The sequence below is a fragment of the Pyxicephalus adspersus genome, chromosome 4 (assembly GCF_032062135.1).
Source record: "Pyxicephalus adspersus chromosome 4, UCB_Pads_2.0, whole genome shotgun sequence".
Taxonomy (NCBI): domain Eukaryota; kingdom Metazoa; phylum Chordata; class Amphibia; order Anura; family Pyxicephalidae; genus Pyxicephalus; species Pyxicephalus adspersus.
This window is the reverse complement of record NC_092861.1, coordinates 80937953-80950688: the sequence shown is the minus strand read 5'-3', so window position 1 is coordinate 80950688 and position 12736 is coordinate 80937953. Positions and strand designations below refer to the sequence as shown.

At 35.3% G+C, this 12736-nt stretch overlaps 1 protein-coding gene across 1 annotated transcript in view; it reads left to right on the top strand.

Annotated features, from left to right (window-relative positions):
* The first annotated feature begins 3543 nt into the window (after positions 1-3543).
* LAMA4 (laminin subunit alpha 4) overlaps positions 3544-12736 on the top strand; it is a 60970-nt gene continuing 51777 nt past the window's right edge. The window contains exon 1 of the mRNA XM_072408777.1: positions 3544-4098. Coding sequence (XP_072264878.1) covers positions 3892-4098 — 207 coding nt within the window. The 5' untranslated portion in view covers positions 3544-3891. The remainder of the gene's footprint in view (positions 4099-12736) is intronic.

Below are 12736 nucleotides of genomic sequence, written 5' to 3'. Positions count from 1 at the left end.
CAGTTATTAGCAGTGTGCAGCAATGGTGTTTGTTTTTTGGGTGCAAGGAAGGGTTGAACCCCTCTCAGTTTAATTTTTCTCTCTGCTCAGGTTGAGATTTCATTTCACTTTGACCTCCAGAGGTACAACAGAGAGTGAGATGAAATCCCTGTGCTCTCTGAAAACTGTAAAATTTGGGATTTGCTCAGTGACAATAGCTATTAGAAGATAAAACAAAAAACAAACTTACATTGGCACTGGATTTCCACGCTTTATACTGGCATGGGTAACACAACTATGCTACTTATTAGGTGTTAGCACCAATTCCAGTGGTAATACATTCCAGTCCATTGCATAAAGCCATTATTTTGGGATGTTGAGCTTTTATAGAAGACCAAGTTATGCAGTCAATAAGAGACCCCCCTTATAGTAAAAGTGAGTTTTGAGACACCTTGTCTCATGACAAATGGCAGTAAACAGTATATTTGTAAAACATTTTGGACAGAGATGATTTAAGACAAAATGTGGCTCTGAGCAAATATACATGAGGGTCCCCAGAGCACAGCATTCTGTTCCCTGTACCTGTGCCATTCTGCCATCTGGAAAAGGTGGGGAACCTGAGAACATTGAACCACAAGTGCTTTATGATAAATGTAATAGTATTTGAAACAATAAATGATTCGGGTGAGTGCACAGCTTGTAATGTGTTACTGTACAATAATAAATACTGCAATGACACTTGCTTAGCTATTGCAAGAATTGCATTACATTGCAAAGCTTATAATTCCCTACTTTACAATATTTTTTTACTTACGAAAAGATTTTTGTGGATATCCCAGAATATATTTATATGATTTTGATATGCAAAAACTGGATGATTTGATATGCTGTAGGAAATACAATGTAGATACTATAGTACAGGACATTGTTGTGAAACTTGCTATATTTTAGAAATGATTATGTGCATTTTGCAATATGAAATCTGAAATTTTAAAAAATGCATTTGTAATTTACATGTAATTGATGAAAAAAATGACATAAAGGATACATTCCATGTATGATTATACAGTGAAAAGCAATGGTCAGCCTTGGGCAATGCAGTCTGACTCTGTACACTACGTGCCTTGTTTCTGGTGGCTTACAAAGCATTTCTTTAAGGAGAAAACAGAACCCCCTTTGTAAATAGAAGTTCACATTTCTGAAATGAAGAAGTAACATTTAGGCAATGGATATTTTACAGGATAATACACGCCCAAAAGAACAAGTTTTGTTGCCTCAATATTCTGCTAAATAGGATGTGTAAATTGTAGTTGTTGTTGTTAATTGATCCTCATTTTTATTTTTATGATCATTTTGAATTTAATACCTTGCTATTAGGTTTATTTGGTGTGAACATCAGTTGTTGTAGTACTGTTCACCCTGTCACTTTACAACACAATTTATATGGTGTGACTCCATGTAAGGTTTGATTACCTAACAGGAGATGTTCATATACTTAATGTGAACAGGCAGGGTCTTTATTTAAGAAGGAGTAGGTTATGTCTTTCTGCAATAAAACCAACTTATCTGCCTGTTTGCAATCTTCTCATATTGTACACTGAGCTGTGCATGTGGGCAATCCCAGCATAACTAGCTGAAATTATTGAAACTCCTGTGCAGTGTTGCAGTTGTTTCTCCATCCTGGCCAATCAAGATGGTGGATGATGGCCAATGTACAATGCTGGCACCTGGGTGGGGAGAGTTGAGTTTGCTTAAATAACTGTGAACAAGCAGATATGTTTGTTTTATTGCAAAGAAGAAACTGCCTCACATCTGTTTACTTGTAGGTTTAGTTCCACTTTAGGTTGTAATGCAGTGCATTAGAGGAAACATGACAGGTCCTTTTTAAGGTCTTGTTGAAATGCCCATGAAAGTCTATTACATATTTTACATATATTCACATATATTACATAATTGTTTGCTATTTAGCTTTTTGTGCCCTAGGTTTATTTTGTTGTTTTTTTAGATAAGAGTAGGTAGTTTATATTTATATTGGCTTATATTTGAGTATATACACAATGCTGTATACCTTAGGGGGGTTGCTTCCTCAGGGCAAAGTATGAGCTTAAATCCTGTTTTTTTTTACCCAAACCTTTACTATCATGCTGTGTTTGAAAAGGTACTGTTGATTTTGGCTACATGATTAGTAATTATACTTATAGTTCTTAGGCTTTTATCATATTTTTGCATAGAAATGACTTGGATTTTTAACTTGTATGTTTACTTTATCTATGGGGGATGTTTCCACACTGTGCTGTTGGTTTCTGATAGTGTTGTTTTACTCTAACATACCTAACACATGTATGGATTAAGCCATAACGCATAGTTGAAATTGCAGAAATGCATGGACATGAATGGGATCTTAGGGTAAAACAAAAGGATGTTCACATTGATGACATTCTTCCCACTGACCAGCAAACTAATTGCTGTGATTTGTAACTATTGTAATTATAGCAGGGTTCCACAAGACCTCAATGGATTACAAACCACAATAGTTTTCCCATGTAAAAAGGAAACATGAAGAGGCTGGGGTAAAAGAAGAGACATTGACTAGGTGACTAGGTTAATTGCAGGTGACTAGGTGAGTAGGGAAAATGTTATTTGTTGTAGTTGAGGACCCAATTGGATTGCACTGGCAAACAGGGTATTCTGCAATACAGAGGTGTTATTGATTGTCAGCAACCCAATGTGTGGGGATGCTGTTTATCACAACTGGATGCCCTAGGCTATGGCCTATGTTGAGTATGAAAAACTTCAGCCTTGCATGTATTAAAAAAATCTTTGAAAGAGAGCATCATGAACTACTTCTAGAAAGAAATGTAGAAAGAAAGTATGATGTGGTAACTATACTATCATCCTTGCTCTCTCATCCAAGCTCTGTACCTCAAAAAACTGCACCAAGAACACAGCAGTACCATTATAACAGTACTTGTTATCGGTGTACTTTCTACTTCTCATTCCATCTATTTTTATAAATGAATTAGCTGTCTTAAGAAAAAACTGTAATAGAATTCCCAGCTGTAAAAGTCTTTGGGACTGCCATTTGCAGCAACTAATTCTAATAAGGAAATAGCAGGAACTGAAAGCACTGAGCTATTTTGTACCTTAGCTAGACTTTAGGACAGCAATGAGGACAATGTAACCTACCTTTCTTTTTTATTTATATTTATTGGAGCTCTACTTATCTATAAGTTACACATCCCATACTTTAGTCATGCATTTTCTAAGTGAGGTATGTGTACGTCAAATGTCCTGCGTGTTACAGACTACACAAATGCCATGTAATCTGTCTTTTACAACTAGTATGTGTGAGTGACAGGCTGCCAGTCTATATTATCTGACACTTTGTTATCACAAATAAGACAGCATGGAGTCAATGATATGGCTTCATTTAGCTCTGTAACAGTGCAATCATTTTCCCTGAAATCAAGTAGTAGGCTGCAGCTCTGTTCTTCCAGAGGGAGGGTCTAAAATTGAAGGTAAACTTGATTGTACTGAAGGAAGTTAGTGAGTAAGGCACAGCTGTACAGCCTGTATCCTGTATCCTGACACTCAGATAATAAGGTGGCTCGGGGGCTTGTGGAGCTCGCCTACTGGTACATGAAAGCTTAGATCACACTGCCCTTATTTAGATTTTTTACTGTAGTCTCCAGGGGAAAACACAGCGACTGGCAAATCCAGAGAATGAGATTTTTTTTTCTGTAAGCGAAGAACGACGTAGCTAGCCAGTGGACATCCTCCTTTGCTTCACATCTGGAAAGTAAAATCCCAAGTTTAATTATTGGAAGCTGCACACCAGTAAGGAGGGTGTGTATCAGAGAACTGTACTTGTTATTTGGACTACAGGGAAAAAAAACTGGATGCAAGCAAGGAATGGCTAACATTATTATTTGGATGTATTTACATGTGTTGCCAGCATTGCTATGGCATTTCTACCCTTGCAGTGCTTCATTTGAGGGTAGTGCATTTCACCTGGAAGCAGAAGGTAGCACTTCAACCAGTAGCAACAGCAAGATTGACTCCAATATCATAGATGTGCAGCAATCCTACATCCCAGCCAGAATGATCCCACCATCCCAGGTAATCTATTCCGCCTGTCATGGCTAATGTTCATTTTTTAATGTTCTTAAGCCAATCTGCATGAAGCTCTAATTTTGTCAAAGGTAACTATTATAAAAACAAATCTCGCTGATAAACTGTTACTAAAATTTTCCTACTGGTATATTGTAAATAATATTTTATCTTATATATATTTTATCTGTACATAAATATGAAAAATTAAAATTCTTAGAATTGGGATTTTCAAAGTCTTTAGGGTCCTTTATAAAAAGTATTGAATCTGATAATCACTGAAACATTCTTTGATGGAGAATCAGAGAATGCTTCACTTAATGTCAGATTCACTACTTTAAAAAAAGTACCGTTATGCATATGAATATTAAAATTGTTTATGAATTTTAAAATGACAAGGTAATAATGATGTGTCAATAAAGACAGATCAGTCTCATAAAGGAATTCTTGCTAGCAGCATATGACATACAAATGTTTCATTTGAATGTCTCATTTGTATCATGTGAATGTGTATATTGTAATAAAATGACCAAACTAAAATGGCAAGTAAATGTGAAATAGCACAAGGTTGTGACACTTATCTTCTTTTTTGTTTAAAATCCACGCATGAATGATCTGCAGGTCAGAATGACATCACATAAGATAGGAAAACAGTTGTCATACTGTTTGACTCCAGTTGTGCATGGCCAATGGGTCACTCATTAACTAACACCAAAATAACAAAAAATGACCCATGTCTTCAAATAGTTCCAAAAGTGCTTTAAGTATATAAATATATATAGATAGATAGATATATAGATAGATATATAGATATACATATATATGCTTTGGCATTCCTTTAATACTGCTTTTATTACTTAGGGTTGAAAAATCAATTTAAAGCAGTGCATTAAAAAGTCATAGCTTATTTATTCTAAGGTACACAATGATTCTGTTATTGTACATATTGCTTTTTATTGCAGAAACACTCGCTGTCACCTAGCAGAAATAAAAATTAAAAATTTCCAGTGATGAAGATATTTCCACCTACTAAAATAGCTGCTCAAAGTTTGACATGATGTAATAACATTTTCACATACTTGTCAAACTGAAGGTGAATGTTATCCCTGTCTGGCCTGGGGAGTGTGAAATAGCAGTGGGTAGACATATAAATGCACACTGTCAATGCACCATTGAGAAATGTAAAGCAGCAACGTGAAAGCTAGATCTGTTACATGACTTGTAGGTTATGGTTTCAATCATTAACACACTCTGGATTTTTTCCAAACGATTGCTACAGGGGGTTTTAAATCCTTTACTACCATGGAAATAACGTTTTCTTTTTAACCCATGCAGTTTAGTTATAGAGGAAGAAGCATTTACTACCTTCATATATAAATTACCCATATGTAATATTTTATGGTGTGATTTCCCTGATGAGTTCTTATAAGATTGCAGTGGCTGTAGGCATTCTGCTTTTCTGGAAAGCTTCTACAGCTTTGGAAGATCTCCTGCTACATTTTTCAAAGAGTGAGATGAAACTAGAAACTAACTGCCTGAGACAGTCAAAGCATTCTTAAAAACATGTAACTAGCAATAAATGGAGCAGTGTGCATCTTGCAGTTTTCTAACACATCACAACACACAAAGTGTATGTTTTACCACTATTTAAAGGACAAGAAAACTTTTTGAAACAAAATCATATATTACTTCTACTCTATCATCAAAACAATCATAGAATCATAGACTAGTCTTTCACTGCCAAAGCAAAGTTAGGTAAAGTTTTTATTTTGTGGGATTTCCAGCATTTTCTGTAATACCGCACATGTGCAGGCACAGGGCCAGAATTACAACATTGGAGCCCGTTGGCACACGATTTTTGGCATCCTTAGTAACACCCACCACTAAGATTGTCTCTTACATAGGGTGTTTTTCTACTATTCCTACTGATTGTACAAAAAAAATGGTTTTTGGTGAAGGGCCAATTGGTAAATGTGGCCCTTCACAGCTGCTATTGATCTTGGTTGCAGCCACAGACTCTTTAAAATGTATATATTTTTTGGAAAACAGTTATATTTTTTTTGACTTTTGCAGAATGACTCCTGTAAACTCCATACTAAAAAAAAAAAATAAAAGCAAAACTCAAATTTATTAAAGTTAACTTTTTATGCACTATTTACAGCATAAGTCAAGTTTTGTTTGCTCTGTGTAGATGCTGGGAAACATCTGGCTAAACAAGACGGGTGAATGAGCATGCTCTGTGCCAGTAACACTCATGTTTACATGCTCATAAATTCTCAAAAATAATTATAGCTGCCTAGAAAGCAACCTAAATTGTATGCATATCCAAGCTTTTTGTTTAGTTTTGAATAGAATAGGGGGACTCTTATCAGGATTTACTGCTCCATCAGGCTCTTTTAGAGAGATGTCCCCTCACTTACTGTTCAGGTGAGACCACTGTTGACCAAGTAGGAAGGGGAGGAAAATCTGCTACAGGTAAACAAACAACAATAGAATACTAACAGAGGTTCTAGCATTCTCCTACTTCCTACATACATTCTCTCTACTTTTTTATATCTATATATTGCTGTATATTAGTTTATTTTATCCCCTGTCCTGTCCTGCCTTTTTTATTTGGCAGAAAGTTCCAATCTTTCCCTACTCTATCCAACACTAAAAAGTTTTAGGTATAAATATACTTTTACATAATGTGTAAAACTTTCTTGTTTTTCTTATAAATTAAATACTTTGTTTTCTTTTTCGAGTTGGCAGGTATAGTTTTAAAGTGCTTATCTCTTTAGATTTACAATGTTTAAAAACATTTTTTTATAGAATCCATAGCTCAAGTTGTTGTTTAAACACATGAGTGGATGGCTGAGATCACCAGTAACTCATTAATCACCCATTGCTTATTCCCTAATGTTTTGTTCAGTGGTGCCAAGTTTAAATCAAACAGAGTAATTAAGCCATAAGGCTACTACTTTATGCAGTGTAGCCATTATTTAAGCTTCCTGAAGCCTTCCAATTTTGTCTACAGCATGAGGAGCTATACATTCTTCGGTTCTGAATTGCAGGAGCCAATGTTCTTATTATTCTTCTCACTTCATAAGTTTGTGATAGGCCTTAGGTTGTAAAATCAGGAACTGGGTTATGGCCTTTGTTAGGCTTTACTCCTGATAGTACTTTTGTATCCTCAGAATCTTGAGTTCCCATATTCTTGTAGTGTTATCACAGTAAAAAAAAAATTAAGAGGGAACTTACCAATTGATTCTCCAAACAAACCTAAGATAAGTTATCAGTTCTCTCCATTTTTATTCTTAATAACAACCCAAACTCACCTTACCAACACGCTGCAATGCAAAATGCAGCAGAAAAGTGCTGTGGTTTGCTGTTTGCTGTATTTACAAAAGAAAAGCATGCACTACCATTATCTCCAATGTCTTGTGTGTTGGTTAGCCCATTCAAATGAATAGGCTGCAGAATGCAATGGGCGTCCATTTCAAAAATGCCATTAATTTGGCCAACAAATATTAGGAAGGTTGGGTGCCAAGACAATAATAGTTAAATTGATACCTTTACTCCATCTCCCCACCAGTCAGCCTCAGTCCCCCTTTATTCCCTCCTACCCCTTATGTTTTAATAATTTAAATTTTTTCATTTTTTTCAGGCTGGTTAGATTTGGCTTCTTCTCCAGCACTGAACATTCCTAATGAGACATTCTAAATGATGCCATTCTATGCATTATAGCACTTTGAAATCATAGGACACTGACTTTGCAATCAAAGGGCACTGCTCCTCTTTAAACCCTACAGAAGAACAGCACTAGATCGCCTAAGGGTTGAATATTGTATCTGCATTGATATTTTACAGCTGCTGGGGGACAATGAAAAACATTTTTTCATATAAATGTTGTATGTCAGTTGGATAGGGCTCTTTTATCAAATCCTTTAAACCAAATAAATTCAAAATGAAACAGTAAGTTAGTAACCTATAATAGGTAGCACTTATTTATTTCCTAAAGAGATGAAAGGTGAAATATAATTGAATGGTATAGCCATATCAGATACCCAAGTGTACATTTATGCTCTATGCAGTAGCCTGATAAAAAACATATATTTATTATGCAGATAATACAAGAATATCAAATAAGCTTTAGTGGAAAACACTGATTTCCAGGATAATGGGAACCTGGCTCCAAACTTGGAAAAAAATGTCCAATACTGGCCAAAACAAACACTGCTAATTTAAAACACTGTATTTGATCAAATTAATGGACAAATAATTTTTTCTTTAACTTTCCACATATTTAAAGTTTTATATCTTCTAATATGTATCCATTATCCTTATCTCACAAAAAAACATTTAACACAGGATGTACCCATGACACGGGATTCACAAAGCATGATAGGTTTTCTAAAGAGAGGGTGCAGCAGATGTACAACTAACAGGTCCTGAATGGCGGTCTAAACAAGTATTAAATCTAGTTACTATGTAATACATTCATAAACCAAAAGGACAATGAGCTAAATACTTACAATCTGTGTCTCACATGCTTCCCCTCGCAAACACTGCAGCTCACAATGTAGAAGTTTCTATATTTGAAGCAGTGATGTAAATCCAGAAAGCAGTTGGTAGTGATATGTACTACAATACTTTGGGGGGTTTTGCAGGGTAACAAAGCAAAAACTGTAAATGCAGAGGCACATGCTGTGTTGAGACTTCAGATAAAGCTAGGGAGAGGAAGAATAGACAAGTCTTTGATTGAGTTCATACAGTTCAGTGTTTAAATCTCAGCTGAAACTATTGAACTCTGTACACCGCTATTTTCCTGGAAAGAATGTAAAAATGTTGGCTCATAAAAGGTTACTCCTATTCTAAAGTTACATCTGCCGCAACATTTATTGTGTAGCCCTAACTATAATAATGAATAAAAGCATAAACCAAACCACTATATTGCTTTAGAGTATACTGTATAAAATGTTATACCTATATTCTTGGTGAATCTCTAATGTGAACTACTTTATATTAGATAGTTTTATACTGAGTTCTTTACACTTTACAACAATAATAATAATGTATGATGTGTCACCAAAATGTTATTGAGAAAGAGATGAATAGAATGACAGGTTGATCCCATACACATGGGTAAACAGTGGTTAAGCTTTCCTCAAATTTTGGAGGTTAAAAAGGGCATTGAAAAAATACACCCAATCATTTAGAAAAACATTTACTAATCAAATGAACAATAGCTGACATCAATGGGGTATGGCTGCCATATATATTCTGGAATTACTATCAGAGGCATGCACAAGAACTCTAAACGCCAGAAAATCATTATGGATTATGGAATCTATAGGGTAACTACAATTTTAGAAAATTTTAATAGGGGTCAATAGCTTTCTGAGATTAACCGTCTGTTGCTTCTCATGTCTCCATATTTAAACTTATGACCTACAGGCATCTTCTTCTAAGGAAAAGATGCCTTTGTGTTTGAGCATTTGCATTCACAGGTAAAATATGAATGAACTACCCTTGAACTTAGTAACACACATTGTATACCAATGGATTTCCATGCAGTGGGAAAGAACTACAACAAAGAACATTACTTATCATATGGCAATGGTCATATTAGTTGCCCTCAGGGGTGCACAGATCAAGGTGTTTGCAGAAGCTGATGTTTTTGTGACACACAGCTACATACTACATAACAACTTGTTGTGGATGTGCTATAATACTGAAAAAAAGGTTCCCAAGGAAATAGCTGCTAATTAAGAATACAAACAATTTATATTCATGGTGTTGCAATGATTGTTTGTATTACATGGTTGATTATACTAATCAGAAAGCTCTTTTACCATATGCTGAGCAGCCTAATGCTGGGGTTACAAGGCCAAGTATGTTTTATTTCCTGCACTGTGTAACTGAGCCCTTGAGATTAGTCATACTATTTTCTTTGGTGGAAGTGAGACGGTGGAAGAGTTAAATTTAGGGGGAAATCCAAACCGCACATGTTTTTCATTCAAGTGTTTCAGTTTCTCACGGTGACATTAATGAAAATCAGCTGCCAGAATACAAGTAATCAACATCCAGAAAATTAATGGAAAGACAGCAAAGTTAGAATTGACATCACTGCATATCTGAGATGCATGGGGTACAAGATTGGATTTTCCATTGGTACCTGGTTTACATTAACATTTGTGGATCCTATTTGTGTCATCATTCTAAAGTAAAACTGTTCTGTGTTTTTTGAAACACACTGTATAGTTCATACACTTTACTGTGATTCTAAGTTGCTATAGTCCAATTTTTTTAAGAATAAATACTAATCCTGATTTTATTGTCTATTTTATTAATGCAGCACAAGTTCTAACAGTGGTGGTATAAACTAATAATCATAGTCTACAATGAGATAGTAAAAGTCTTTTTTCTTTAAAAAGTAATATGAGTAATGTGAGTAATATGGCTGTAACTGTTATTTTCATTCTGCTTTAATTAAATTTCAGCTATCTCTTTGTTCTGTGGTTTGGCCAAGCCATGGACTGTAGACTATACAGGATCATTAGTCTGCCATTACCAGGCAGGGCCCAATTATGAATATTCATGACCTATGTAGCTTCTTAAAATACAGCATTTGTAGGATCCTACTCAAATGTCTGAAGCCAAAGGTACAGTAAATATATCCCACCGATTTGGTATTAGACAGTGCATTGGCTGATTACATTTTCCTTTCCCTACCCTACTCATCATGATGCCATTTTATCCAGGCCTAGGCTAAATGTAAATTCACCCACAATGACAACATCATCTATATCCTAATGACTGGTAAAACATTAGACAGTAAAGTTCAAGGGCAAAGAGTAATTGAACAACTTGCAAATAACTGCAGAAAAAAACATTTATTATAAATTAGCAGTTCTTATCCTTAGTTCCATGGAACCCCAGGGTTCCTCCAAGGGTAGATAGCAGTTCCTTTAGTAATAGTTAATTGACTTGCCATTTACTGGTTGTTAGTTCTGCAGCCACTTCCATTTGGAGGAGCCAGCATCATAATACCAATTGTTTTGACCACCACTGTATGGAGAAAGGGATACTATAAGAAATGTTGGTATAGTTTAATGGGAATCTGAATTGGAAAGAACTAGAGACCTAATACCACTGACCTAACTCTGAAAGTACAAGGTATATAGTGCCTATATAACTATATGAGTTATTTATGAAATTCAGTCAGTTTTCCTCTGCTTGTCTATTATTAATATTCAGGAAAAACTGTAAGGGACATGCTTACATACAATAAATTGGTCCCTTTACCTACAATAGTATCCTACAGTTTTTCAGTGTTATTTACGTTATGTTATTTATGTTATTTACGTGTCTCCTTGACCCTGGTTATGTTTTTAGTGCATACTTGGGGCACTGACCAAAAGGTTATTTTAAAGTTATCAACCTGTGGCCTATATGTCTAAACTATCTGCTGAACAAAGACCTCAGGATTAGAACAAGTCAAGGGTCTGATTACTTAGACTTGCTTTTGAGATTTTTAATATTACCTTCAAAATGGTTGGAATTGCTTATGAGATTCTTCAAGCTGCTTCTGACTTGGCTATGTTGTATACTTTGGGTCTTATAGAGTAAGAGTAACTTTTAATGAGCCATTTATTCATTGCTTTGGTTATTGGAATTTAACTGGTAACTGGTTTAAGACAGCCATGTGGTGTTTATAAGCATTTCTTCTTACACACATATTGAGTGCTATAACATGCTGAGACTTAAGTTTTTTTTTTTACAACATAGCCCATTTTTTAAACTCTTCTCTTTGACAATATCTTTATCTACGCAAAAGTAGATTATCTCTTTTAATACTTTACTTTTACAACACAGTCCCTCATACAAGCTCTTCTTGATGCCACAAGACTGTAAGGGCTTCCTACTACAAAAATCTAATGTATACAACACAACTCCAAATTCTCCTTTATTTGTTGCTAATTCACTTCTGTTCCTAGACACTGCATGTTACTATGAAAGGGTTCTAGCATTTAAGGCAGGGCTTAACAAGCTAAAGCTCTGTGGACAGGTTGCCACACAACCAAATAATGCAAAATAAGGTGGACTGTACTGGAACGCTCAACAGGTATTTGTGGGATATCTTTTTAATGGACAGGTATAGTTACACTTTATATCTAACCCTGAAAGCCCTGAAACCACTTTCTATGGCATTTATTTTCATTTAATTAACTCTTTGAAGCTATGGTGTTACTTAGAACAGTGGCACAATAAAGCTAACTTGTATATGGGCTGATATTGGGAAGGATCTAAAAAGGGACACTAATTAGTAAACAGAAGAAGTTCTATTTAAATGTATGTGAAAGCACAAATAAAGTGCTTCAGTTTAGCTTTTCAGTATAGATCTTCATTGACTGTGAAGTGAACAGTGCCAAAGATAAATCTCTCAGCAGCACATGCCACACCTTCGTTGTAGGAGTCAGAGTACAGAAGTCTTCCAAGCTAAATGTTTGCTTCTCTATATATGGACAAATGACTTGCACTCATTTGTAACACAGTCACATACACAGTCTTTGTTGCTAGGCCATCATCACATTGATAAATGGTTGCATTTTAGCAAGATACAACTGCAATGCCAATTAAAGTTCAAGACTTAGAACAGTGTGAG